Genomic DNA, 26,101 nt, shown 5'->3' with positions numbered 1-26,101 from the left:
TGCTTGTAACGATGCTGTATACGATCGTCGGAGGCATCTTGAGGCATATCTTGCTCGCGTCAGGATAGGGCATCAGCTCGGGGGTTCTCCTTCCCAGGTCGATAAGCAATCTCCATATTGTAGCATCCTAGAAGAAGAGACCATCGCATTTGCCTTTCGTTGAGCATCCTTGGCTTTGTGAAATACTCTAGATTCTTGTGGTCTGTAATAATAGTGAATCTCTCGACTGATCGTAGCTCAGCATCCCATTCCTGTAGGCACTGTACTACAGCGAGTAACTCCTTGTCATGGATTTCATAGTTGCACTCATGTACATTCATCTTCCGTGAAAAATAGGCTACTGGCCATAGTAGGCCTCGATCGTCGTACTGTGAAAGACACCCTGCTATCACGTACCCAGAGGTATCAGTTTCAAGCACCGTCTCCTTCTCAGGGTCAAATTGGGCTAGGACTGGCTTAGTAACGAAAATATCCTTAAGTATATCGAAGGCCTTCTGTTCGATAGAGGTCCATTGAAAAGGTATGTTGCCTGTAAGTCGTGTAAGGGGTGCTACAAGCTCTGAGAATCCATGGATAAACCGCCGATAGAAGTTAGTGAAGCCTAAGAAGCTTCGCATGCCTTTGACAGTCTTAGGGGCCTCCCATTCCTTAATAGTCTTGATCTTTTCAGGGTCCATGCACAGGCCCTTGCCTGCATCGATAATGAACCCTAGATATTTCGTTGACTTGACTTCAAATTCGCACTTCTTGATATCCAGCGGGAGGCCTGCCTTGCCTAGCGCCTCGAGCACTAGGTTGACCTGGGTTCGGTGCTCGGCTAGGGAGCTGTTCATGTATATAAGCACATCATCAAGGTAGGCTGTACAGAAGTCATCAAGATACTTGCGAAGGACCCAGTTAATATATCTTTGAAAGGTACTAGGTGCATTTGCCAAGCCAAAGGGGGTAACCAGCCATTCATATAGCCCAAACTGAGTGCAGAAGGCTGTCTTCCATTCATCCCCAGCGTTGATCCAAATCTTGTGGAAGGCAGCCGAGACGTCAAGCTTCGTAAACCACTGAGCCTTACTAAGATTGTTTAGGGTCTCCTGGATCAGCGGCAGTGGGTATCGGTCCTTCCGGGTGATCGTATTAAGAGCTCTGTAGTCGACACAAAAGCGGAGGCCATCACCTGGTTTCTTTGCAAAGAGGACTGGAGTAGCTGCTGGCGAATTACTCGCATGGATCCATCCTTTATCAAGCAGTGATGTAAGTTCCTTCCATAGAACAAGTAGCTCCCCTTTGCTCATGTTGTATAGTGGGCCCCATGGCAGCTCTGGATCCTTCCCGTCCTTTTGAACCAAGTCGATTCGGTGATCAATATCAGGTCCTCGGAGTGGTGGCATCTTTGATGCAGTTTTTGGGTCGAATATCCATCTGTGGTGAGCGTAGTGGGTTGGCAAGAGCTCCTTGAAGTCTATTGTTGATTTCGGCGCCAGGGCTTTTTCAATATCTGCTAGTGAGGCTGCGAAGACAATAGACTAGTTCTTCTTCGCAGCTTGGAGGTGGTGACTATATGCTGCAGCACTGATCTCTTGCAGAGGTACGTGGCCCTGTAGGGTAGGGACAGGTTCCCCTTCCTTGCTTTGAATCCGAATCCGTTGGCACATCGAATGAATGTAGATTGAGCGCTTAGCTGATGCAATTGTAACCTGCAGCCGATTCATCTAAGGCCATCCAAGGATTAGGTCAAACCCCATGTTGTCAGTGGCAACGTAGGCCCATCCAGTGTCCTTGAATCCTTCAATATCAGCAGTGTACTGAGCTACCTGGATTATCACGCCTTCACCGGCTATGCCCAGCAGTCGTCGAAGAGTAATATCAATGCACAGCAAGCCTGCGGCCTTTGCTAGTGAGAGTGAAACTAGAGCATTTGCGAGCGTGCCAGAATCGATCATACAGGAGGCGTAGGCAGTTTGATTAACTAATGCATATACGCTAATAGCCTCTCCATCCATGTGCTGGCCTTTAAACTTCTTCCACTCCTCAAGAGCTTGCCTGTAGGTTGCAGGTGGCTCCTGTTGGTGACTTTCAACAGGAGCTACTCTTTTTCCGAATCTGATTTGCTGGTAGGCTCGTCCTCAAGCGATGGCGGTGGAGGTGCCTGAGCAGCAGTAGCTCTTGCTGACCTTATAGGCAATGGGCGGTTGGCTGGTAGGTAAGGGCACTTCTGGATGTAGTGGCCTCCTGCTCCGCAGCATATACACAGCCGATTAGCTCGCCAGCGCTGGATTTCCTTCTCTGGCACCCATTTGGCTCGTTTCTGTTCCGTCCCACCCTGGTTACTCCTTGTAGGTTGCCAGTCCATCTGTTCTAGGGGCACTGGCCCATCGCGATTGGGCGATTGACACCTTTCGTACATGTTAAGGCTGGCTGTTGGCTGGTTGTAAGTATAATTTTGGTATCTTGCTGATAGGTTTACTCGGTACAGGATGTCAGCGATCCGAATTACTTCATGGACAAAGCCCTCATATGAGAGATCCTCTGGGATTGCAATAGTGCTCTTTTGGAGTTCGATACTCAGCCCTCATATGAAGAGGTTCTTTTTGTTCGTGTCGCCAAAGGTCTCTCCAGTCAATTGGACTAGTCGGTTGAATTCCATCAGATATTCTCGTACAGATCGTCTGCCCTAGCGGATCCCGTGGAGTTGATCTATGGCCTTGCTTTTGAGGTGTGGATCGTCAAATTGGAGATCTATAAAAGCCCATAGGCCTTGAAGGGTTAGGGCAGCCTGATTGAGTATCCATGGTAGTAAGACTCTTGCTACATCTCCCGTATACCTCTGGAAGATATAATCAACCTGAGCCTTTTCAGAGATATCCCTGTAGTCAGCTTCAAGCTTAGCTCTTGCTTGATATCGAAAGGTAGGATACTGGGCTCGGTCACTATCAAATTTCTCAGGGTCAGGAAACTTGGCGCATCGTTCTATGTACGTGGTTGGTGGGATTTGGGGAGCTGTTGGCTCCTGGCTAGGTGGTGTCATAGTAGCAGCCTTTCGACCCTCTAACGCTTCCATTCTGCTCATTATCTGCTTCATCATTTCCATCATCATCGTAGAAGGATCTGATTGTTCTGCTGGTCGATCCTTCCTCCGTATCCGAGCTTCGACCTGGCTCACTGTCACTTCAATGGCCTGAACTGGCCATTGCTCTTTGGCTAGTATCTCTCGTATGCTAGCACCCACTTGTTTCGATGATCATCCTCCTTCTAGTTTCCCCACAGCATAAGCTGTCATGTCCTCGATAGATAGGCTTTGGCTACCCATTCCTGTTCGTCTAGTAGAGCTTAGTAGCTCAACTCCAATGTGGCCTACTCCCTATACGATAGAGACGGGTAGGGCTTCCGATGTAGGCTCGGGCAGGCGTTCTACCCCTAGGGTCCCTGCTCTGGCTCTGTTCCGTGACGATAGGATACCACACTGGCTGGTGGACTCTCCTTTTGCTCGAGCAGGCGTTCTACCACTAGGGTCCCTACACTGGCGTATGATAGGGTTGATCGAATCTAAATGTAATGGCTGCGCAAAGCTTGCAGATGCCTGGTAACAGTTTGGATTCGATAAGGCTCCAAAGGATTTGGATGATAGGTCTCTATGCCATCCCCTTCGGAGTGGAACAACTATCTACCGGTCTATCTTGTCTCCTTGGGGCAGAACCGCCCCAGATCTCATCTGGGTCAATCCCCCTGGGCACCAGCCCATTACAGCAATAGCTTGTTGTAACATTGAGATATTTAGATTTGGAGGTAGAGCACTGTATTTAGTATCAGCTCGCTTGCCTGATCAGCTCGCTTGCCGCTCACATTATTATATTAATAAAGAGTAGTTTAGAAAGCTAGATTTCTTTTATTTTTCTTAGTATATTTTTCTATAACTTTAAGAAAGCTAGGCTCTATATATTTAAAAATATCTAAGTTTATAACCTTTATTAAGAAAAAAATATCTTTTTTTATTAATTATATATAAAATAATTTTTTAAATTTACTAGCTAGAATATTTAAATTTTAGGTTATAAGCTCTTTTTTTTTTTTTTTGTATCAATATATATATTGAGTCTAAGACTATGACACTGCTATCCTAAATACAAGAGCAAATGCTATATATATAATAGGTTATAGCATGTAATAATATCTAGGGTATTATTACTACAGGAGATAATAGATAACTAAGTACAGGCCCTAATTTTTCTATTATTCCCTATTGATCCAAGTTTTTTCAATTTTTTAAAGGTTTGCTCTTTTCTTCAGCTGTAGTTGTTTGTTCCTGGATTGAAGATAGCTCTTTGTCAGCGGCTAGAATAGCCAAGATTGGTGTTGGTAGCTAGGAAGGCTAGCTGTTATCGAGTGTTGTTAGCTAGAGAGGTTAGCTGTTATCGGGTATTGTTAGCTAGAGAGGCTAGCTGTTGTTGGATGTTGTTAGCTAGGGAGGCTAGCTATTGTCGGGTGTTTTTGCAGGTTGATATTGTTGTCACCTGACACCAAGATGCCAGGCTGCTGCTCGGCAAGCCGAGGCCATTTTTTGGTATTGTCACCTGATGCCAAGGTACTAGGCTGCTGCTCAGCAAGCTGAGGCCATTTTTCTTGAGCTAGGGCTCATGTTTTTCCGGGCCGATCTCACCTTACCCCTCCATGTGGTTTACCTTTGACAGCTCTGGGAATCGAACCCATGATCTTCACATGCCCTAGCATATGATGCCACCGGATGATCTTACCACTAGACCATCCCACCGTCACCCCTCCATATAGTTTGCCTTTGATAGCTGTGGGAATCGAACCTATGACCTTCATATGCCCTAGCACATGATGCTATCAGATGATCTTACCACTAGACCATCCCACCATCCTATATACTATATATAGTATAATGTTATAGAGTAGCCTTAGAGTTAAATGCAATAAGTGTTAATAAAGTTATTAAGATTCTGAGAGATAACTACAAGATGTATGTAGAGATTTATAGGAGTAGCTTAGTAGAGGTCCAGGCCTAGATCTCCACTGGATCTCTGCTAGACTTCTGCCATGCTTCATCTATCCGCCTCTATTATGAGTCCTAAGCTTAGGCTCTAAGCCTAAGCTATTATATATAATTTATAAAAATAATAAAGTCTAATATGTTTCCCATACGAGCTGGCACCCCCAAGCGAGCTGGCACCTCAACCAACTTTTTAAACCTGACAATTTCTAACCATAATGTCTCAACAACGTAATGTGCAAAAGCGCTATAACGAGGCTAACTTACAGCTTGCTTTATTAGCAATTAAGAATAATGAGATTGAAAGCGAAAAATATGCTGCTACCATCTATAATGTTCCTCGAAGCACTATTCAAGCCCGACATGCTGGAGCACTCTTATGACACGACCGTGAGCCCAATTCAAAGAGGTTGACCAAGCTAGAAGAGGAGTCTATTGTCGCATACATACTTGATCTAGATCTAAGAGGAATTGGGGCTATGAGGACTATGGTTCAAGATATGGCCAACAATCTGCTTGCAGAGTGAGGCCAACCACCTGTAGGCCACCACTGGGTTGACAACTTCAATAAGCATACACCTGGGATCAAGCTTCTACAGAGCCATCCGTACGATCGACAGCGAGCTCTAAATGAAGATCCACATATTATAGGCCCTTGGTTCTCACTTGTCCAATCTGTTAAAGAGAAATATGGCATCCAGGATGAAGATACCTACAACTTTGATGAGACCGGCTTCATGATGGGTCAGATCAAGGCTCAGATGGTTTTCACAGGCTCTGAGAAGTGGAGTGCTCCAAAGAGGATCCAGCCAGGCAACCACGAATAGGTTACTGTAATCCAGGACATCAGCGTAGCAGGCTGGGCAATCCCACCATTTGTTATCTTCGCTGGCAAGGTGCTTATCTCTTCCTGGTACCACGATATACCTCGGGACTGGGTCCTTGAGGTTAGTCCTAATGGCTGGACATCAAATGAGCTTGCAATTGCATGGCTAATGCACTTTAACACGCATATGAAGGCTCGTAGTATAGGCTTATACAGGCTACTGATTGTCGACGGCTACGAGAGCCATCAGTTATTCGAGTTTCACAAATTCTGCAAGGAGGAGAAGATTATTATTCTCTGTATGCCATCTCATTCATCACATATCCTGCAACCGCTTGATTTGGTGTGTTTCTCGCTGCTAAAGTGAGCATATAGAGATGAGATTTCAGTCTTGGCATGGTACAGCACCAAGTATACTAAGAAGGAGAGCTTCTTGCCAGCCTTTATAAAGGCCTTTAATAAGGCCTTTTCTAGAGATCATATCTGTGCAAGTTTCCGAGCTGCTGGACTAGTCCCATACAACCCTGAGGGTGTGTTATCAAAGCTTGATATGGTCCTTCGTATGCATACACCTTCAGCATCACAGGATATCATATAGGAATCTAAAACACCACACAATGCCTGCGAGATAGAGGCTCAATCTATACTTATTTGCGATCGGATTCAAAGACACAAAAGCTCTTCACCTGCTTCTATCCTTGAAGCTGTCAATCAGTTTAGAAAAGGTGCTGAAAAGATAGTGTATGAAATAGTGTTGATGTACAAGGAAATAGCAGGGCTTCGAGAGGTAGCTGAGGCTGCAACAGAGAGAAAAGGGTGCAAAAGAAAGTATATCTGAACAGAGGATACACTTACTTATCAGATGGTAAGCCAGTTTATGGATATCCTACCTGGGACTGGAGAGGAAGACTAGGAGAAACTGTCTGTACCGGTACTGTCTGAGGATATATGGCTAGTGATTCTGCAGTGGCTAGTGCTCTGCACAGCCTTGGTGCCCAGAGAAGGAACATCAAAACCGGTGTCAGGCCCCAGCCTCACCCACACAAGCATACACCTGAATACAATCAGTCAACCCATCTTCATTCAATCTTTCTATCACTGTGACATCTTCAGATATCATCAAATCTGATATTACTGTTGGCGAGGTACTTGATTTGATTGCTCCTGAGATAGTTGGTAAGGAAGGAGAGAGTAAGAAGCCTGCAAAGAGGGTTTCAGGAGAGAGATGCTGTAGACGTTACGGCGAGACTGGCCACAATGTACGCACCTGCAACATAGAGATTGAGGATAGAAATAATAGCGATATATCTGAATAATACTTTAGTATCCTGCAATTTACTCTATCTTGTTGTAGTATTGAGTTATAGGCTTGCAAAGACATGTAACTTGGTTGGAGTGGTAGCTCGCTTGGGGGTGCCAGCTCGTATGGGAAACACGTTAGTTATATTAAAGATAATATAATAGTTAGTTAAAATAATAAAAATTCTAATTGTTAGATTCTAGATTACTAATAGTAGTAAATAGTTAATAATAAAATTATAGAGATAATATATTATAAATTTTAGATATTATAATTATTAGTTTTAAAGAGAAGTAATTAATAACTTGTTAAGTACTGCTTAGAAAGTTAGTATTATTTTATATATATCTATATAAAGGCTAGTTCTAGCTATATATCTATACCTAATTCTATACTACTTTATCTTTTATAATTATTAGCTATTAGTTAACTATAGTTATTATTAACTTACCTATCTTCTAGATTATATTCTATTTAATAAAAGTATAGATACTATATATATCTCTCTATAAATAGTTAAATATACCTTAATAAGGTATCTTAAGAAGAAGATATAGAAAGAGCTAAAAAGCTCTCTTTTATAGGTCTATAAATTATATCCTTGCTATATTTCTACCTTTCTCTTTTCCTTTCTTTCTTTCTTTCTTTCTTTCTTATTTTATCCTACTTGTCCCTAATCCTCCTAACTCTTTACTCTCGTGTGCCCTCAAGAATTAGGCCCTCTAACACTACTATGGCTGGTTCGGGTTCAGCTTATTATCTCAAGCATTTACATTGCACAACATTTTCGAGAGTTAGACTGTGGGACAGTGACGCAACATTGCAGCCTGCCGAATAGCTCGACGAGGGACAGTTTTTGGGCAGCCTGGAGAAGCTAGATGTCCCATCCTGTGTCAGGCACGTTTGTCGCAACATCCTGAGCATTACCACCAACGCTGATCATGACAGTTTGCGCAAGGATAAGCCTCGTATCATCATAGCGTATGCTTGCCGATAGCATTATAGCTTGTGTTGCTTTAACCTGAAATAGAGGAGCGGTGGGCGATGCCAACTATAACAAGAATCCCATGCAAATGAGTCCTGGCGCGTGTGAAGCGATTCTTGAAAAGTTTCGACTGCCTAGACAAACGGTGCAGGTTCTAGGAGCAGAACGATTCCATGTATCGCAACATGTCGATTACGGCAGAGGCGGTGATAGCCGCCAGGCAGTCAGTGTGTGCCGTTGTTCAATACTGGCTGAGAACGCTGCCTAACGCCTTGAAAGCGATCCTTGTTCACGCGCCTCCACTCAGCCAAAACATCAAGTGCGCTATTCGAGTGCACCTGGAGGATCGGTCATGCGCATGCCTTCTCACCAGCTCGAGTCAAACCAGAGTGGATTTGGTTATGGGTGCTGTAACCGAACTATTCAACGAAGGCAGGTTCCACCCAGTCTCCATGTTACAGATCATCCTCGACGATCGGTTCGCAGCTCTAGAAGGCTGGTTCGAATATCTGAGGACGGAGGTCAAGGAACTGGAGACAGCTACAGGCATGATACGCCCCGGACGCGAAACTACCTTGTCGGATGATCGACGCCGGTACTTAGCCAATCGAAACAACATGCTCAAACAACAGCATGCCACACGAACTGAGCTGGCATATTGCCAGACAATATTAACTTGAATAATCAAGTATGGTGCATCTTGCATGGAGTTCCTGAAGGAAGTCGAGGACGCACAAGGCCACTGCGGATACAACCAGCTAAGCAGTGCAGAGACGGCGGCCTTGACAGAGCCCATTGCGTTCACGCTTGCGAAATGCGACTTCACGAATGACAAGCTGAGAGAAGTCATAAGCAGAATTGAGGCACAGATCAACGTGGTACATGACCTATGGCCGCTGGAGTGCATCACATAGGAGATGGGCATGCTGACCACAAGCAGTCCTTTAGCCTTGTCGCTCAAGAAGATAGCAGCATCAATCTTTTCGTTGCCGAGCGTTCGCAACATGCCGCTGAGCTTGCCGCTAGTGACAGCCGAGTGATGAAGGTGATCGCGTTCATGACACTCGTCTTCTTACCGTGTTCACTTGTAACAGTAGGCTCTGTATCGGACCTCGACTGCACCGCACTGGCTAACAGAAGCAGTCGATCTGGGATGCCGAGCTCGTGAAGCTCGAGGGAGACAAGAATTGGAAAATCTATCTCGTGGCTTCGCTTGGATCGTCTGTCCTTATAACAGCGCTAGGGTCCATGCTGCTCCTATATCGTGGTCGAAAGTGGACAGCCCGGCCAGGGAGAGAAACTCGTTTGAAGTGGCCCTTTGCAGACACGGATGGTTTGCCAGCGTCTCCACTGGCCAATATCTGGCAAAGACAGCCTCTACAGTAAACCGATGCACGCAGGTCCAACTGCGTGTTTGCCGGTGAACAAAGACGAAAGCCCGTGCGCAAATGCCCATACTGAGGACGGAGTCTATCCATGCCGCCCTGGACTACTTTTCCTTTCTCCGTGGAACTCCTTGTATTTCGCGTGGGTATGGAAAAGGGAGCTAAACCCAAAACGGCCGACCCCCATGTCGCTGAATGGGAGATAAGGATGCATGCATATCATATCTGCACATGTACCTCCGTACAGTACAGTATACACTATCTCCGTACTCTCCACTCTGCATCAGCAATTCCGCCATCCCTGGCTGCTTTCTCCGTCTGCATTTCCGGATGGCTGATGAGACAATGACAACACCCGACCTGGTGGTCGGCGTGCCTCCACCATCTCATAAGGCGCCGTGTCAATCAAGTCACTTGTGTGCTCCCCCCAGTTGCACCATCCACCCCGTTGAATACCTTGGTCGCGCCCGCACTTCACGATGAAACCGAGAGATGAACCATATGCTCTCCCACCTACGCCTCCCGAGACTGTCATAGATGGAGATGCTGAGAAAGACTCGCCATCGTACCCGCTACCACCGCCCACCAGGATCCCTCCCCTAGTGCTCGACATCGACCGCGTCACACCGGACTCACATGTTCCAAGAGACCCCCGCCTGATACGCCTCACTGGCGTCCACCCCTTCAACGTAGAGGCTCCCTTGACCGATCTGTTCAACGAGGGCTTCCTAACCAGCCCAGAGCTGTTTTATGTGAGGAATCACGGCGCAGTACCCCATGTTCGAGATGAAGAAATGCTCGACTGGGAGTTTAGCGTAGAAGGGTAAAGGCACCTTGCCCCGGAATAATGCAGACTCAGCGACAATAAGTACTAATGCAGCTCATGTAGTCTAGTGGAGAAACCGCTCATCATATCGCTACGAAGTCTCATGTCGGACTTTGAGAATGTCACATACCCCGTGACTCTTGTCTGTGCGGGGAATAGAAGGAAAGAGCAGAATGTTGTCCGAAAGTCAAAAGGATTCTCGTGGGGTCCTGCTGGTGTCTCGACGGCTCTTTTTACCGGAGTGGTGATGAGGGACATCATCGAAAAGGCGCAGCCATTGAGGGGCGCCAAATATGTTTGTATGGAGGGTGCGGACAAGCTTGTATGTTACGGCCCGTCCGATGGCCGAACGATGCTGACATGACAAAGCCGAACGGTTACTATGGAACATCGGTGAAGCTCAATTGGGTCATGGACCCCAATCGAGGCATCATGGTAGCTCACGGCATGAACGGAGAAATGCTCAGACCCGACCACGGAAAACCGGTCCGCGCAGTCATCCCTGGACAGATTGGCGGGAGAAGTGTGAAATGGCTGAAGAAGCTCATCGTCACGGCGGAGCCGAGCACCAACTGGTACCACATCTACGATAATCGGGTTCTTCCGTAAGTCCGCCATGTGACCAGCGCTATCTCAGCCGAAACTCACCGTGACAGAACAATGGTAGACCCTGACGAAGCCGCGAATAATCCAAAATGGTGGACGGATGAACGATACGCCATCTACGACCTAAGCCCAAACTCGGCCATTGCATTTCCGGCACATGACGAGAAGCTGGTCCTCGACAAAGGGTCGGAGGTGTACAATCTCAGGGGATATGCTTACAGTGGCGGCGGTCGGCGCATCACACGGGTCGAGATCTCCATTGATAAGGGCAAATCCTGGAGGCTGGGTAACATCCACTATGCCGAGGATGAATATCGGGCATACGAGAACAAACAGCTATTCGGCGGCCGGTTGGACATGGACTGGAGAGAAACGTGCTTCTGCTGGTGTTTCTGGAGTTTGGAGGTACCAGTCGAAGAGCTGAGAGAGGCAAAGGATATACTGGTCCGGTCGATGGACGAGAGTATGAACATGCAGCCTCGAGACATGTATTGGTCCGTTTTGGGGATGATGAACAACTGCTGGTATCGCGTTGCCATCCAGCAGGAGCACGGCTGCCTACGATTCGAGCACCCCACTCAGCCAGCCTTGATGCCAGGAGGGTGGATGGAGAGGGTGAAAAAGGCCGGCGGCCGTCTAACCGATGGATACTGGGGTGAAGGATCGTTCATCGGCGAACCGGAAGGGGCACTCCCCTCGATACCTGACGAAGTCAAGATGACCAAAGATGGGGTGGATCGGGAAATAACCATCGATGAGCTACGGAAGCATGACAAACCCGAAGAACCTTGGTTCGTGGTCAACGGGGAGGTATACGATGGAACCGCTTTCCTCAAGGAGCATCCCGGGGGCGCACAAAGCATCATCTCGGCGGCAGCGCTCGATGTCAGCGACGAGTTTCTAGCCATCCGTGAGTGGGAGCAGCCACACGCCAGTACGGGCCAAGCTAATATGCAGCAGACAGTGAAACAGCAAAAGCCATGATGCCATCGTATCACATTGGATCGCTGGATCAAGCATCCCGCCGGATCCTGACGGACGCGGAGCCCCAGGTAGAGTCCGGGGAGCCTCGCGCCGTGTTCCTTGACCCACGGACCTGGCACAAGGTGACACTCCATTCGAAGGTATCCATATCGTGGGACACGCGTATCTTCACGTTCAAGCTGGACCACGAGGACCAGGCTCTGGGCTTGCCCATTGGGCAACACCTCATGATCCGCCTGCGGGATCCAGTGACAAGAGAAGCCATTATCCGGAGCTATACGCCCATATCGGAGACGGGTCGAAAGGGCTTCTGCGACGTGCTGGTGAAGCTCTACTTGGACACCAAGGAGAGGGCTGGGGGAAAGATGACCAAGGCGCTGGACGCACTCCCCATCGGACACGCTGTCGAGTTCAAGGGGCCCATTGGCAAATTCGAATACCTCGGGAAAGGGAAATGTGCCATCAACAACGTGCAACGCGACGTCAAGCGCTTCTTCATGATCTGCGGCGGCTCCGGCATCACTCCCATCTACCAAGTGCTCAGGGCCATCATGCAAGACAGGGACGACCCGACCAGGTGCGTGGTACTGGACGGCAACCGACTGCTCGAGGATATCCTCTGCAAAGCGGATTTGGACAGGTTTGCAAGGGAGAATGTTGACCGCTGCAAGCTCCTCTACACGCTTACCCAAGGGCCGCCCGAGTGGCAGGGGCTGCGCGGTCGCATCTCTGCGGAACTAGTCCGAGAGCATTGTGTGAAGGGAACAGGCGGGGACAGCCTCGTCTTGATCTGCGGGCCGGAGTCGCTGGAGAAGAGCGCTCACCAGATTCTCATCGACCAGGGCTGGTCGGATGATGAATTGCTGTTCTTCTGATGAGCGCAGGGAAGCATGGAACGCGTAGATAGGAGCACGACCCCGTACATTACAGTACGGGCCCAACAAGGGTGAGATGGGAGAGAGACACGAAACTATGCAAGCAACTACTGGATTTGGTATTGATTGTTTGCTGCACCCAACTTGTTTGACCCGGACGGCAGAGTGGGTGGGGAAAGGGAGCAAGAAGGGAATGAAACCAAAAATGGAAACGGAATTGGGAATTGGATTGAGCGCGGAAGGAGATGGCCATCTCTGCTATAGATCGGAGAAGGCAGGCAAAGCTGATCCATCTCCGTTAAGTCGCTTATCGGAGGTTGTCTTCTTGGCAGCCCTAACGTCCTTATCAGTCAGGATCGGGTCAGATAGACGAAATAGACGAGACGAAGACAGACAGACAGAGAGCCTGATTATTGCAACCTCGACGACGACCCAATCATTGCAATAGACTACTGCGATTACCACCGTTATATTATTACATGATCGATTATCGTCTGTTCGGCAGCTCCCATCGAGGTGGTGGTGACGATGATAATATCAGGGACAACATGACTTTCTCCCCGCCATGACTTTCTCCCCGGAGACATAGGGCACACAAATCGCCTCATCAATTCTCTCTACCACACGCAATCAAGGAACCGACTCCCCTGGTCCTCCCGCAGCCATGGGCCTGGATGCATGTGCATTATTATTTCCACCCATGGATGGCAGAAGTGCCAATGCTGCTGCATCTCCGCCTTCCCCCGCGGAGTGTGCTTTGAAGATAAGCCCGTGTGGGACAGGATTTCCGCAGCATTCGAGGGCGTGGGTTCCGTGCATAACGTCCACTGGTCCCAAATGCCATAGGTACATCCTCCTCTGCTATCTAGACTATTTGCCGTACCTCTTGCTTTGTGGCTCCGGCAATATCTATCAGCTCCAGTGCTGCACCCGTCGTCTTCCACCACACACCCCTCCCACGACACACCCCTCAATCCTCCACATACGCCCTCTCCGCACTGGGCTTCATTCGTGCCATAGCCATCATATCGACGGATTGCTTCTCCCTTCCTCCTCCATCGTCTTCATTGTCTGCCACGCATGACTTAGTCCCTCGTCTCGTCTCGTCTCTCCGCAATGTCGTCCGACACCCATCCTATCCCAATCCTGACCCCCGGCATCGAGCCTACTAGCGGCGAATCACATAGCCCACCCTCCTTCTTCCCCATGGAGACCGTCTGGCCTTCGAAGCAAAGCGATCTTGCAAAACCCCCGCCAGGAGAGGTGCAGCCCAATGGAATCTCGCTCGACCTAAAGCCAGTGCGCCCAACGAACCTGCCAGATGGCACGAGGAGGAAGCGGATAGTTGTCGTGGGCTTGGGTATGGTCGGCATCGCTTTCATGTAAGTGGGCCGGCGTATGGAGAAGAAACCGCCATTGCGATACTGATGCACCAAGTGAGAAACTCATGAAGTTGGATGCGACGAGGAGAGAGTACCACATAGTCGTCATAGGGGAGGAGCCGCACCTGGCTTACAACCGAGTCGGCTTGACGAGCTTCTTCCAGCATCGAGACGTGGAAAATCTCTATCTGAACCCCAAGGAATGGGTACGTGGTTCATCTCGGATCCATATCGAGCGCGACCGGCGTGACAAGCCCGCACTAACTCTTTGCAGTACACATCTGTGCCTGAAGGCTCGCTCAGCTACCACATCAACACCTTGGTGACCGAAATCGACACCGACGCAAAGAATGTGAAAACCTCTGCCGGCCATGTAGTCGCCTATGACATCCTCGTTCTCGCCACCGGCTCCGATGCTGTGCTCCCAAAGCATACTCCCGGCCACGACGCAAAAGGCGTCTTTGTCTACCGGACAATCGACGATTTGCAGAGGCTGATCGACTTCTCAAGCACCCGAAAGGGCACGGTAGGGGCGGTGGTCGGAGGTGGGCTGCTAGGGCTCGAAGCTGCACATGCCATGATGGATCTAGATGTATTCTCGCAGGTGAAACTGATTGAAAGGAACAGATGGGTCCTCTCGAGGCAACTGGACGGTGACGCGGGTGCCATGGTGGTTGAGCAGGTGCGCGCCCTAGGTTTGGACGTCATGCTCAGCAAACGGGTGGGAAAGATCCTCACCAATGAGGAGAATTACGTCAAGAGTGTCGTGTTCGAGGACGGTGAGCAGATGGACTGCTCCTGTATCTGCTTTGCTGTGAGTAGCTGCTCCATCCATGGTAGCTTTGCCCCCGTGCTTACCCTACTCTGCAGATTGGTATCCGCGCGAGAGACGACCTAGCACGACGCTCTGGCATAAAGTGCGCGGATAGGGGCGGCGGTATCATAGTTGCACCTGATCTTTCGACCTCGGTCCCAGACGTCTACGCCATTGGTGAATGCGCGAGCTGGGAAAATCAGACCTTCGGTCTGATTGCCCCCGGTGTTGAGATGGCCGATGTCCTCGCTTTCAACCTCACGCAAGCCAAGGTCCATGCACCGAGGAAATTTAAGCGACCAGACCTAAGCACAAAGTTGAAGTTGCTCGGAGTCGAGGTTGCCAGCTTTGGGGATTTCTTCGCAGATAGGGACGGTCCCAAAGAGTTGCCTGGTCGGCAGAGAGCAGCGAAGGCGGACAACACTGCGGCTGGTACACGAGGGAAAGTCAAGGACCTTACGGATGGACCCGAGCCTCCGCCCGTCAAGGCTCTGACGTACAGAGATCCGTTCCAACAGGTTTACAAAAAGTACCTCTTCACTCCCGACGGCAAATATCTGCTCGGTGGTATGATGATCGGTGACACGAAAGACTACGTAAAACTGGTACCCATGGTCAAAAACCAGAAGCAGCTCGAGATACCCCCCAGCGAATTGATTATTGGAGCACAAAAAGGCGACGAGGATGGTGACGATCTGTGAGTGAACGGCCCTATTCGCGTTTCTCTCCGAGAACACGGCTAACATGAACAGTGACGACGATACCCAAATCTGCTCATGCCATAACGTCACCAAAGGGGACGTGGTAAATTCGGTCAAGAGCGGGACCTGCAAGAGCATAGGCGACGTGAAATCCTGTACCAAGGCTGGAACTGGATGTGGCGGGTGCATGCCGCTCGTCCAGACGATCTTCAACAAGACGATGGCATCCATGGGTCAAGAAGTCAAGAATCACCTCTGCCCCCATTTCGAATATTCTCGAGCCGATCTCTTCAACATTATCCACGTGAAGGGCCTCAAAGAGTTCGCCGACGTGATGAAGGAGTGCGGAAGAGAGCCCGAATCCGCAGGTTGCGAAGCCTGCAAGCCTGCCATCGGATCGATTCTTTCCTCGCTCTATAACAAACATCTCCTTGATCAATCTCGTAAAGGCCTACAGGACACCAATGACAGGTTCCTGGCCAACATTCAGAGAAATGGCACCTTTTCAGTCATCCCCCGCGTGTCAGGTGGTGAGATCACGCCCGAGAAGCTCATCATCATCGGCACTGTTGCGAAGAAGTATAACCTGTACTGTAAGATTACCGGCGGACAGCGGATCGACATGTTTGGAGCTAGAAAACAGGACCTTCCCGCTATCTGGCAAGAGCTCATAGACGGTGGCATGGAGTCTGGTCATGCCTACGCCAAATCGCTCCGAACCGTCAAATCCTGCGTCGGAACAACGTGGTGCCGCTTCGGCATCGGCGACAGTGTGGGCATGGCAGTTCGTCTAGAGGAGCGTTATAAATCCCTCCGCGCGCCCCACAAGATTAAGGGAGGTGTCTCTGGCTGCGTACGGGAATGTGCAGAAGCGCAGAACAAAGACTTTGGACTGATAGCCACCGAGAAGGGGTTCAATATCTTCGTAGGAGGAAACGGCGGCGCCAAACCGAGACACTCGGAATTACTTGCGAAAGATGTCCCTCCCGACGACGTTATCCCGATTCTCGACCGTTACCTTGCCTTTTACATCCGGACCGCGGACAAGTTACAAAGGACGGCGCGGTGGATCGAGAATATGCCTGGTGGTATCAAATACCTCCAGGAAGTCATCCTGCAGGACAAGCTCGGCATATGTGCGGAGCTCGAGAAGCAAATGGAGCAACTGGTCGGGTCGTTCTTCTGCGAGTGGACCGAGGTGCTCAAAAGCCCCGAGCGTCTTGCCCACTTCTCCCAGTTTGCAAACACGGATGAGAACATCAACGACACCATTGAGCCAGTCAAGGAGCGGCATCAAGAGAGGCCATCATATTGGCCAAAAGACTCTGTGACTGAAGACTTCAAAGGCACCAAATGGACCGAGTTGGCGTGGCAACCCATCATCAAAGCCGATCAATTCAAGGACATCCCAACGGGCGATTCAAAAGCTGTGAAGCGAGGCGACACGCAACTCGCCATCTTCAAGGTCCGTGGGAGATGGTACTGTACCCAGCAGATGTGCCCACACAAACGGGCCTTCGTCCTCTCTGATGGCTTGATCGGCGATGACCTCAAAAACAACAAGCTCTGGATTTCCTGTCCCCTCCACAAACGGAACTACGAGCTCAGCGGCGAAAACGCTGGCCGCTGTAACAACGACGACAATGTCAACATTGCAACCTTTCCGGTCGAAGCAAGGGACGACGGATGGGTATACGTTAAACTACCTAGCATTGAGGAGCTGGACTCTGTGCTGGGCACCGAGAAGTTCAAGATTAAGAAGACTGAGACAACAGATCCCTTCGAGAGCCTCGATAAGAAACTGGCGTCGATGCAGCTGAAGGGCAGAAAGAGCATCCCTGTGAGCCATTTGGAAGGCGGGCTAGGACAGGAAAGAAAGGCAGCAATGATACTAGCAGGCGGTGAAAGGGGGACTGGAGGTTTAGACTGGTAGATAACTCGGCTGTTTTCGAGAGGCATGGACGGAACCAATTTTAGATTTCGATACCGACAGATTCTTCTCCCTCCCTAGATCCTTCCTAGTGTGCAAATAGTTCCTGGTCCTGCTCCTCCGCTAAGGGTTTCGCTCATGATGCAGTCCTCCCATCCTGGACATCCGCTACGAGGATGGAGAGCGCGTATCTCCTGAGCCGTCGGTGTTTTGATAACCGCTGTATATATGAAAAGGTCCTTGAAATGAGGTACTACGCACAAGGGCATGTAGAACAGTCTATCAGCTCATTATGCCCGCAGATCAATGGAGCCCACTGCCCAGTCGATCTTCTGCCACATACGCACCTCTGGGTGCATTACGCCGTTTCGCCTATGACATGTTGTGTTTGCCGATGGAGGCATTACTGGGACCACTGATCCACCATACCGCCGATGTCACATGCCACACCGCTGTGAGGGATCACGGCATATTGAGATCAAGGCTGCTCGTTGTACAGAGGCACAGCCACAGAACAGTTACATTGTACGACGGCAAATCCGTCCGTCACTCGACTGTTCAGACCAGCGGCTGGGAGGTAGACATCAGCGACATCTCCAACCGGATACAGGCCCTCTCAGGAAACTACCATCTTTACTCTCCGGAGCTTGTCGCACAGGTTCCTCACGCGGTTTGTTGCAAAGTGTCCCAGGGCCGTTTGTCCACGTACTCTCGGGGAGTACGGCCCGCATGAACAGACAACCTTTCAGTTCGAGCAAGTGAGCCATGGCCCATCAAAACCTTAGCCAGATTGGCAATGAGGCACCTGTGCAAACCTGAATGCTATGGACGACGGGATTGCTTGTCGACACTGCGCCTTGAATCGAGGAAAGATGGGCTGAGCATCTCGTGGTTTTGGGGCATGAGCGTCTAAACGTCTTGGTAAGACCAGGAGGGCGGCCCGAGTGTATAGGTTCGATGCCTTGCACCTGCAGCAATTGGTTGAATCCAGAATGCAAGGCGAAGCGGTGAGCCTTACGCCGTCGCCCTACCTCATTATAGAGTAGCTGAAGAGTGGTGGCTGTGATATCTGTCCTCCGGGCTTGACCGAGCAGGCGACGTGTGCATCTGACTGGTGACCTTTGTTGAAGCCATATGTTTGCTGTTGGCGTAGGCCATGGATAGCATCGAGGATCAACCATTGCCACTGGGTCCTATCAGTGTAGCAAACTCCGTTGGTGGTACCGAACAACGCTGACCTGACCGCGCATGCCCATTGCACACAAACACATGAAGGTCGGATGCGGCGATATATATGTGAATCGTTCCTCTTGCGCCTCTCGCCGTGTCTGATCTCAACCATACGTCTCAAAGACCGCCAATACCCGGAATTACACCTCAAACCGCACCTCGACATCTCATCTTCAACTCCTACCTACGACGAGAAGGATGTATACCTGGGGACCTTCTCCTCCTCCTTCGCCAGGGTTATACGACGGATACCCTTACCACGAATACATTGTTGAAGTCCGTCTGTCGGATGGGCGCCTCATCGATATCCACTTTCCGGCTGTGCAAGATTTAATACCTCGATTGGATGAGGTTGTGGACAGTTTTGAGCGAATCGATCTGGCTCGACTCGCCCATGGAATTGCCCGTAGGGTACACAAGTCGCTGGGCGCGAACCGAGACTCTGTACATCGGTGCCTCTCTCGGCTCTTTCGCATCCTGTGGCACAGCTATTGGCAACCAGAATTGTTTGGCAGCCGAATCACTGGATATCTGGAGCAGCGTCTGATCGCCGACCATTCAAGCCGTAGCTTCATAACCGGCTTGATCCGCGCCCGGCGCTCCTTCGTCATCCTCTCCCAGATGGCGAAAACGATGGATTCCAATCCCCTGGCCTCCGCGCTCGTCAGCTTCTTTCTCCTCCATCGGGACATTATCATCGAACGGGAGGACGCAAAATACCTAGGAGCTTGGGGTCTCGCCTTCATGGACATCCAGGCGCTGCTCAGCAAATATGAAGCTCTAAGCTGTTTCCGCGCACTCGCTGATCGGTTAGACGACATCCGCCACAGCGCACGCTACGTCCGATACCACGACTTTCGGTGGAATGAAATGCTTCGTATTATGGCGGAAACACTTGCTTGGGACCTGGAGTACTTGGACGATCGCGATCTTCGCGGAAGGAGACTCCGGCGCTCGCTACTGTACCATGCACCCAAGGCGAGAACGATGCCGCCCCCCATCATTCATCACCGGGCTCCTGCATACATCATGGCGGCCCCCAGCCCTTCAATGGAGCTGATCCCCGCGGTGGATCCGGAGTATGTTGTGGAGAACCTGGTGGATCTGCAGGACAGGGTTGCCGACCTGGAAAGGGACCGTGATTTGAGCGTACCGTTACGGATGTGGCCACCACCACAGAGGAAGTTTCTTGCTGGAGTCCCCTCCATGTTCTAAACGTTGTATCTTGGTTTCGTTGAGCTTGTCCCATTCTCCTACCTTCTTTGAAGAATGGGTTCAACTGTGGTTTTTGCCCCGTTTGTTCCATCCTGACTTTTCGCGAAGACTATAAGGATAACATTCGAAGACGTCCTGTTCTATAATTACCGGTCTCTGAGGGCTGCAGTGAAGGACTTGTGCCAAATCCTGTGAGCCAGACGTTACGCAGACCGCCGTTTCATAGGACTGATATCTATTAGAAATCATACTTTTCAATGGAATTTGAGCATACCGCACCCTGTTATCTTGCTTGAAGATAAACCACCCACCAGGAATACGCCCGTATAACCTCTCGACAGGCTAACCTTCTCTTGAACGCCTTGCTAATCCCATGGTATGCGCCGATTCCCACGCCATAATTGCCAACCCTGGTATGTTATGTCAAACCCTGATCGCGCACCCGGAGTCCACATCTCCTCATTTTCAACGACCGTTCTACCTCAAGAAGTGTAATACCGCCCAACAGAACAGCACGAACACCACCACACACACCCAGAAGATCCACTTGTCCTGTCTGGCCCTTCTTTCCACCATTCGAATGGTGTCCCCGCTGATGCCTAATGTATTTGCAACACTGTATAACCGCCTCTGCGTGCCTTTCAACATCTCCCTCTGTTGCCCTAAGTCACCCAGTACATGCCTTCCCCGATCCAGAAATTCGTCCAATTGCGTCGAAGTCTGCGCGAAGAATGACTGTTCGCGGAACGCGTGGGCCTCCCGAGTGTAGTCCTCATTTGAGCCATAAGGGCCTGCCAGCGAGGAATATGCGTTCGGTCGATAGGGCGCGCTTGCGTTCGGGGGCTGCGAGGGGGCAAAAGGAGAGTTGTAATTTGGGGCGTTGTTGGCTGGAACGGAGTACGGATTTTCGGGAGTAGCAGCGTGGTGAGGTCGCCGTCCTAGGAGTTCCGTTCTTGCAGCTGTCGTTTGCTATTCAAGGGTTATTCCTCTCCCACTCGCGCGTACAGGGAATGTACACACCATCTCCTCATTCACGCTTCTGATTCTTTGGAACTGCTCCCTATACTCATTCAACTCCTGCCTGAAAGCTTTCAGTCTTTCGAAAGCCTTTTCCTGCTTCGTCGCCACCGGTTCTTGCTTGGCCAATCTGCCATAGTCGTCGATGATGCGGGAGAAGGATGTGAGCGACGTGGATATTTGCCCCTGTAAAGCCGGCGAGGGTGAGGCTGCGTCGGCGAAAAGATCAAGATCTTTGCGAATAGACGAGGATTGCCGCAATGCGGAGTTGAATAGGGCATTCTATCTACACGGTTAGACAGTCGGTTGGCGAAAGAGGCGCAACACGAATACGCACCATGTTGGTTTGGATGCGTGAACGGGGGAGGGCGACCGTATGGCGCGCGGTCAAAGAGGGAGGGCAATCTGTGAAGGAATAAGGGACTCGTGTCGCGTATTTGTGATGTAACACGGCGGGTGCCTTCTAGGAGCAAGTTATCTTTCTGGCCACTTTGTCATCACCAAGAGCTTAGGCTGAGGTGGTCTGGTGAATTGCCAAGGGATAGCTCAAAGAGTCTAACCCATAATGGGTTAGCTGATTTCTCATGATAGAAAGTTGTCGCTATTGTTTCTTCCTTTTGCAGGTATGTACAAAGCAGGCAGATTCATTAGACCGGATTTGATGCAGGTTTCAATATTTATAATAGAAAAGGCGCTCTTCTCCTGCGCACTTTGAGCAGACTCCGCACGAGGCGACGCTCATACCTAAACATTGTAGACATTAGTTATATAGCATGTACCCAAGCCTCTGAACCATTAGCCGCAAGAAGTCATCATCGACCCGCCCTCTATAAGTCCATCCATTGCCTGTGCCCAATCACCCCATTCAAGACACCCTATGTGGATACTCCAGGACTGCCACGACGAATGCTCGTCAAGCGGATGCCGCTACCCGACCATGTACGAAAACCAAAATGGCCATGCTTTACTGTATATGCATACAGCTCCAGGCTACCCCTAGCGGCTGCCTTGATCCATAATGGGAACTCGCCCCCAAATTGCTCTTAACAACAGTGTTCATCTGCCGACGAGCTCTGGCTCTCGACCCTGGACGGGGGAAGCGCTGCACCCCCTAAGAATTTTCCAGAGTATTGAGTATGGTTCTAGGCATTTTTCAAGAAGGGAGCTCGGAACCGAACGGGTGGGCCGATCTCAGGGTTGTTTTTTGACCGAACTGCCTGTTCCCATGCTTTCCAGTGTGTTCCTTATCCGCCTTGCGGATAGATACGAAGCGTCGAAGTGAATCAAGACAAACCAAGCTGCTAGGATGTTGATGAGGTGGTGCAAAACATAGGCGTACGAGACCCCATAGATGGCAGCGTATGCCCCAATCGCAAAGAGGAGAGTACTTGTAAGTACATTGAATCGCGAGTGAAGAGGTGGGACCATACGACCAGTGCTCTGTGTTTCGACAAGGAGGATGAGTGGCATGATGGATAGGATGTTGTGGTGGGAGGAGAAGGGCGTCAACCAGTGGAGAGCAAGGTTCCGGACCCAGACGACAAGAACTGGAAGATTGACCGGAAGAATCCATATCATAAGAATTAGCGTCGAATGGACGTAATTGTAGAAGTTGAAGTTCGTGTCAAGACCCTAATATCGGAAAGTTAGTGGCAATGCAACAATGAATTGAGAGAGGCACCAACCGAGTCTATTGCCAACTTGTACCCCCGCACACAGGTTGCAATTTGCACCATGCAGAGCACCAGGTATGCAAAATGGTACGGGATCAACGTTGAAACCAAAGAGAGCAGAATACAGGTCGTGATGACACGCTGTTGAGTGGAGGTGATGCCGAAGGCCGTAGGTGTCCTTCGAACTTCCTCAACTCGAGAAGAAGGTGGGCGCACAAGCGAGAGGAGGGAGACCAGGACATAGGTCAGGCCGAGAACCATGTAGTTGACGGCAATGCAGATGGCGATGCACATCAGGCTGAACAAGGGAACCAGAAACCAGAAAAAGGCATCCTGTTGGCCAATGAGGAGTTCGTTGTTCGCATAGTGCAGCACATCAGTGGAATTGGATCCCTTCCGAGCGAGAAGCCATCGATCAGCCAGAGTATGTTCATATTGAGCACCCGGGAGCACAATTGATAGGAAGGTCAAGGCCGCAATGGCGAGCGGTAACGATGATCGTAGACAGTTGTTCATGCTTTCAGTGAAGCTCATGAAGATGCCGGTCTCGTCATAAAACCGGAACTGATGTCGGACGACCATTGCCACGACAAACAGGGGAAATGCGGCAAAAACAATTCTATACCGCATCCACAATTTGCCTATGCTGCCAGCCAGATCAAGGTGTAGGGACACCTCCATGGGCTTATCGCAGGTGGGATCAGACCACAGCTGGAGTGAGACACCATTGGATGGGTTCCTTGCGAAGAACGAAGGCGGCATATAAGGCGCAACGCCATGGAGATTGATGTCTGCATCCCTAACGTTGACGAAGAACTTGCTCTCATGGACATCCGTGACGAACTGACGCAGGAGTGGGGCAAACAGTTCTCCCATGTCGCAGGCATGCCGGGAGATACGGAGCTTGTAGGCCAAGAGACTGGAGTGCAAGGCTGGGATCTGCAACTCGGTCATCAGTGGGCGAGATGGTGGTAACCGCAGTCTCAAGCCAGTGGTCATTAGGCGCTGCACACCCACTCGCAATGGGTGCACCGACTCTGAAGTGCTGCTGAATTCAGCCACTACCCAGCCGGTACCGTGGTGGCCGGACTTGTCAACGACAGCTACGAATTGATGATCGGCGAGTTGTTCAAGATCGTACTGCAGATAAGAGAACGGCCTTTCGTCTGACTTGAATGGGAAGGTGGATTGCTGTGACGACGCAGGCAGGGTGATGACGTCCGGAAGGACATTTCTGCAAGCAAGCCGCGTAGAGCCAGAACTATCGCCAGACAAATCCAAGTTCATGGAAAATAGCGCTGCAGACTGGCCAGGGTGAAGTGGAAACACACTGCAGAGAAGCACCTCCAGCTTTCCATGTTCGCCTGCGGCATCAAGCTGCTCGTTGGTGAGGAGAGTGAATTTCTTCTCGTCGGCTCCTTGGGGCGGGATCGGTAGCAGATATGGCTTCGGCCTCTGTTTGGATCGGCCGAGACTCCTTAACACCAAACTTTCGCCTTGCTTCATGATGGCATTAGAGTCGTCTTCCAAGGTTAACAGGGTCCTGGCTTCCAAATGCGGCAGATTCTTCTCAGCGATGTCTTCCAGGCCGGTCAAAAACCACCGTTTGAAGCCACGCATACGTTCAGCACGAGGAAGTGTCTGGCTAGGCCTTGAGACGTCGATGATATCGTAGAGCGCTCGCACTACGGTTTTGCGAACCTGATCGCACCACGTGATAGCTAGGTGATCCATGCCGGTCCACACATTCGGCATGGTCGACGTGAAGACGGTAAAACCGTGAGTGTCCGGGACCAATGACGCTATGTTGGCGTAGTCGGACGGTACCACCGTGTCCAATCCACCGCCAGCGATGGAGATAAGGGTGAGGTGCCATAGGGGATTGTCAATAGCCCATTTTTGCGAGTAGGCCTGGCGCCAATAGTCGTTCACGCCCCTGTAAGTGCGCACAATGTCGCCATCGAATGACACAGGAGGTCTGGCATGCGGCGCGGAGAGAGTGACGACGGTGTTGATGGAGCTGGCCTGGTAGTTGGGCATAGTCACCATGGTGCGAGCTACCACACCTCCCATGGAATGCCCAATGATTATTACGGACGTGGGATCGGGCAGGTTTCCGTGGCGAGAGGACCGAGCTGGCGTGTGGTAGAGGGAGAGAATGTAGGCAATGGCATCATTGAGGTACTCGGCCTGGTCCAGCAGAGTCTGGCCGTGGAAGGCAGTGAAGTCTTCATTAAAGTCGACTGTGAAGAAGTCCAATGGCCGTTTCCCCGCCTTGCTTGCTCCCACGTCGTGGCGGAGGACGTCATGGTAGTAGGAGGCCGCCTCGGCTCCCAAGGGACGCACCTGCTTGTAGCTGCCGGCGTTCCCGGGGATGAAGAGCACTGGCACGCCTTTGACCTAGGCGAAGGTTGTCAGCCTGTTGGCATCAGGGGAGGATTGGGGAGCATACTCGAGGGTCCTCGTCTATCCCACCCTCGCGATAGAGATACAACGAGTACTTGGAGGCAAAGCGTGTGTGTTCGGTGTCGAACTCGGGAAACTTGACAAAGGCGGGGCGCATGTAGCACATGCGGCATCCCTTTTGATCGAGCTGGCGGGTCATGAAGGAATGCAGCATGAGGAGCAACAGGGCGAATCCGAGCAGAGCAGTGAGAAGGGTGGTAAGGGACCAGGCCCAGGGATTGCGCAGGCGGGAACGGCGCCTGCTGGAGCCCTCGAGCATACCGTCCGGCGTGATGTCCTTGGCCGGCACTGCCATGGAAGCATCTCTTATCGGCTTGGATGAAGGCGATTGTGGGCGCGGCGTTGCAGCGGCGTGGAGACGCGAGTGGGCGCGGTGGGAATGGTGTGGTTCGGGCAGCAGCTCGGCGGGCGCATTGTCACTGGACGGTTCTCTCTTGCGTATTGTCTCGCGGGGAGGGTGGGCTATGGGTTTCGACGGTTGGATGGGCTTATCGGCTGGAGTGGATGATGCATCGGTGGGCACGACTGGAGAGGTCGACGCAACCCGACCCTCTCTCCCCATCTAAGCCGCGGGCGGGCGGGTGTGCACCGCGAGCACACGTTGGCTCAGACGGCGATTGCTCCTTGGGAAAAGGGGAGCAGGTCCGAAGGGCGAGATGGGCTGGTGGAATGGGCGGGAGTGCGAAAGATGGACGGTGGAGCAGGATAGAGGGCGGCTAGGGCGGCGAGAATCGCGATCTCTGCAAAAACGAGCGACACAGAGGCCAATTGGCCGCCGTAGAAGAGGAAAGTCTTGCGGTGGAACGAGGCGGGCGAGGACAAGGAGGGCAGGCGAGGTAGGACGGTGGTGATGGATAGGGATCATTCACCCGCATTGCTGG

The 26,101-nt window shown here is 50.8% G+C and overlaps 8 protein-coding genes across 8 annotated transcripts; 4 read left to right on the top strand and 4 right to left on the bottom strand.

The window, feature by feature from the left end:
• Positions 1-1,946: 1,946 nt before the first annotated feature.
• On the bottom strand, positions 1,947-2,534 carry EI97DRAFT_167555 (uncharacterized protein). The gene has a single exon (XM_033793398.1). The coding sequence runs from the start codon at positions 2,399-2,401 to the stop codon at positions 2,081-2,083; it is 321 nt and encodes a 106-aa protein (XP_033656724.1). The 5' UTR covers positions 2,402-2,534; the 3' UTR covers positions 1,947-2,080.
• EI97DRAFT_167558 (uncharacterized protein) lies at positions 2,535-3,357 on the bottom strand. The gene is made up of 2 exons (XM_033793399.1): positions 3,224-3,357; positions 2,535-3,148 (listed from the first exon to the last, which is right to left on the bottom strand). The coding sequence occupies exon 2, from the start codon at positions 3,089-3,091 to the stop codon at positions 2,669-2,671; it is 423 nt and encodes a 140-aa protein (XP_033656723.1). The 5' UTR covers positions 3,092-3,148; positions 3,224-3,357; the 3' UTR covers positions 2,535-2,668.
• A 4,944-nt stretch (positions 3,358-8,301) lies between these two features.
• Positions 8,302-9,502, top strand: EI97DRAFT_455462 (uncharacterized protein; the record flags this gene model as incomplete). The annotated part of the gene is made up of 4 exons (XM_033800647.1): positions 8,302-8,637; positions 8,806-8,994; positions 9,057-9,209; positions 9,260-9,502. 4 exons carry the CDS (start codon positions 8,302-8,304, stop codon positions 9,500-9,502), a joined length of 921 nt encoding a protein of 306 aa, XP_033656722.1.
• A 97-nt stretch (positions 9,503-9,599) lies between these two features.
• EI97DRAFT_481295 (nitrate reductase) lies at positions 9,600-12,792 on the top strand (the record flags this gene model as incomplete). The annotated part of the gene is made up of 5 exons (XM_033802042.1): positions 9,600-10,324; positions 10,391-10,649; positions 10,697-10,932; positions 10,984-11,843; positions 11,894-12,792. The coding sequence occupies exons 1-5, from the start codon at positions 9,981-9,983 to the stop codon at positions 12,790-12,792; spliced, it is 2,598 nt and encodes an 865-aa protein (XP_033656721.1). The 5' UTR covers positions 9,600-9,980.
• Positions 12,793-13,908: 1,116 nt separating this feature from the next.
• EI97DRAFT_370453 (nitrite reductase) lies at positions 13,909-17,622 on the top strand (the record flags this gene model as incomplete). The annotated part of the gene is made up of 5 exons (XM_033795233.1): positions 13,909-14,174; positions 14,197-14,380; positions 14,449-14,988; positions 15,045-15,685; positions 15,741-17,622. The coding sequence occupies 5 exons, from the start codon at positions 13,909-13,911 to the stop codon at positions 17,620-17,622; spliced, it is 3,513 nt and encodes a 1,170-aa protein (XP_033656720.1).
• Positions 17,623-19,397: 1,775 nt separating this feature from the next.
• On the top strand, positions 19,398-20,457 carry EI97DRAFT_430279 (uncharacterized protein). The gene is made up of 2 exons (XM_033797642.1): positions 19,398-20,292; positions 20,339-20,457. Exon 1 carries the CDS (start codon positions 19,471-19,473, stop codon positions 20,062-20,064), a length of 594 nt encoding a protein of 197 aa, XP_033656719.1. The 5' UTR covers positions 19,398-19,470; the 3' UTR covers positions 20,065-20,292; positions 20,339-20,457.
• Positions 20,458-20,541: 84 nt separating this feature from the next.
• On the bottom strand, positions 20,542-21,421 carry EI97DRAFT_448032 (v-SNARE protein-like protein Bos1; the record flags this gene model as incomplete). The annotated part of the gene is made up of 3 exons (XM_033800139.1): positions 20,542-21,033; positions 21,085-21,363; positions 21,419-21,421. 3 exons carry the CDS (start codon positions 21,419-21,421, stop codon positions 20,542-20,544), a joined length of 774 nt encoding a protein of 257 aa, XP_033656718.1.
• Positions 21,422-22,272: 851 nt separating this feature from the next.
• EI97DRAFT_371546 (GPI inositol-deacylase-like protein) lies at positions 22,273-25,479 on the bottom strand (the record flags this gene model as incomplete). The annotated part of the gene is made up of 3 exons (XM_033795300.1): positions 22,273-22,713; positions 22,767-25,154; positions 25,207-25,479. 3 exons carry the CDS (start codon positions 25,477-25,479, stop codon positions 22,273-22,275), a joined length of 3,102 nt encoding a protein of 1,033 aa, XP_033656717.1.
• Between the last annotated feature and the right edge of the window lie 622 nt (positions 25,480-26,101).

This window comes from Westerdykella ornata (genome assembly GCF_010094085.1).
Source record: "Westerdykella ornata strain CBS 379.55 unplaced genomic scaffold EI97scaffold_3, whole genome shotgun sequence".
NCBI lineage: Eukaryota > Fungi > Ascomycota > Dothideomycetes > Pleosporales > Sporormiaceae > Westerdykella > Westerdykella ornata.
Note: the sequence above shows the minus strand (reverse complement) of the source record. Positions and strands in the feature narration are given on the sequence as shown.

What these genes read in the sequence shown, in the direction of transcription:
- EI97DRAFT_167558 (XM_033793399.1), bottom strand. Translation starts at nt 3,091, where the DNA reads ATGATGATGGAAATGATGAAGCAGATAATGAGCAGAATGGAAGCGTTA.
- EI97DRAFT_167555 (XM_033793398.1), bottom strand. Translation starts at nt 2,401, where the DNA reads ATGTACGAAAGGTGTCAATCGCCCAATCGCGATGGGCCAGTGCCCCTA.
- EI97DRAFT_430279 (XM_033797642.1), top strand. Translation starts at nt 19,471, where the DNA reads ATGGCGAAAACGATGGATTCCAATCCCCTGGCCTCCGCGCTCGTCAGC.